Below are 633 nucleotides of genomic sequence, written 5' to 3' on the forward strand. Positions count from 1 at the left end.
GCCGCCTGGAGGGAGAAGCGGGGAGCAGGAAACGGGCGGAGACCCCGAGACGGGCCTGGAGGGCGGAGGGTCCTTCAGAAGAGGCGGAAGACTCAGGAAACGCCACAGAATCCAGGAGGGAGGAGAGAAATATCAGTGCCCGGAATGTGGAAAATCCTTCAAAACAAATACAGAACTTAAAATCCATCAAAGGATCCACACAGGAGAAAAACCACATAAATGCCTGGAGTGTGGAAAGAGCTTTAGTCAGAGTAGCAGCCTTTATGCACATCAAAGGATCCACACAGGAGAAAAAGCACATAAATGCTTTGAGTGTGGAAAGAGCTTCAGTCGGAGTGGAAGCCTTTATAGACATCAAAGGATCCACACAGGAGAAAAACCTTATGAATGCCTGGAGTGTGGAAAGAGCTTTACTAATGGTGGACATCTTCGTAGACATCAAATGATTCACACAGGAGAAAAACCATTTAAATGCCCAGAGTGCAGAAAGGGCTTCAGTCGGAGGAGCAGCCTTTATAGACATCAAAGAATCCATTTGGGAGAAAAACCGTATGAATGCCTGGAATGCGGAAAGAGCTTTATTAATGGTGGAAACCTCCGTAATCATCAAATGATCTACACTGGAGAGAAACC

At 46.8% G+C, this 633-nt stretch overlaps 1 protein-coding gene across 1 annotated transcript; it reads left to right on the forward strand.

Annotated features, from left to right (window-relative positions):
- Positions 1-229: 229 nt before the first annotated feature.
- Positions 230-599, forward strand: LOC107302320 (zinc finger protein 22-like; the record flags this gene model as incomplete). The annotated part of the gene is made up of 1 exon (XM_015831416.2): positions 230-599. A coding segment is annotated over one exon (370 nt), but the record flags the coding sequence as incomplete, so codon positions are not given.
- Between the last annotated feature and the right edge of the window lie 34 nt (positions 600-633).

This window comes from Protobothrops mucrosquamatus, unplaced genomic scaffold (assembly GCF_001527695.2).
Source record: "Protobothrops mucrosquamatus isolate PMUCROS unplaced genomic scaffold, P.Mucros_1.0 scaffold48153, whole genome shotgun sequence".
Lineage (NCBI taxonomy): Eukaryota > Metazoa > Chordata > Lepidosauria > Squamata > Viperidae > Protobothrops > Protobothrops mucrosquamatus.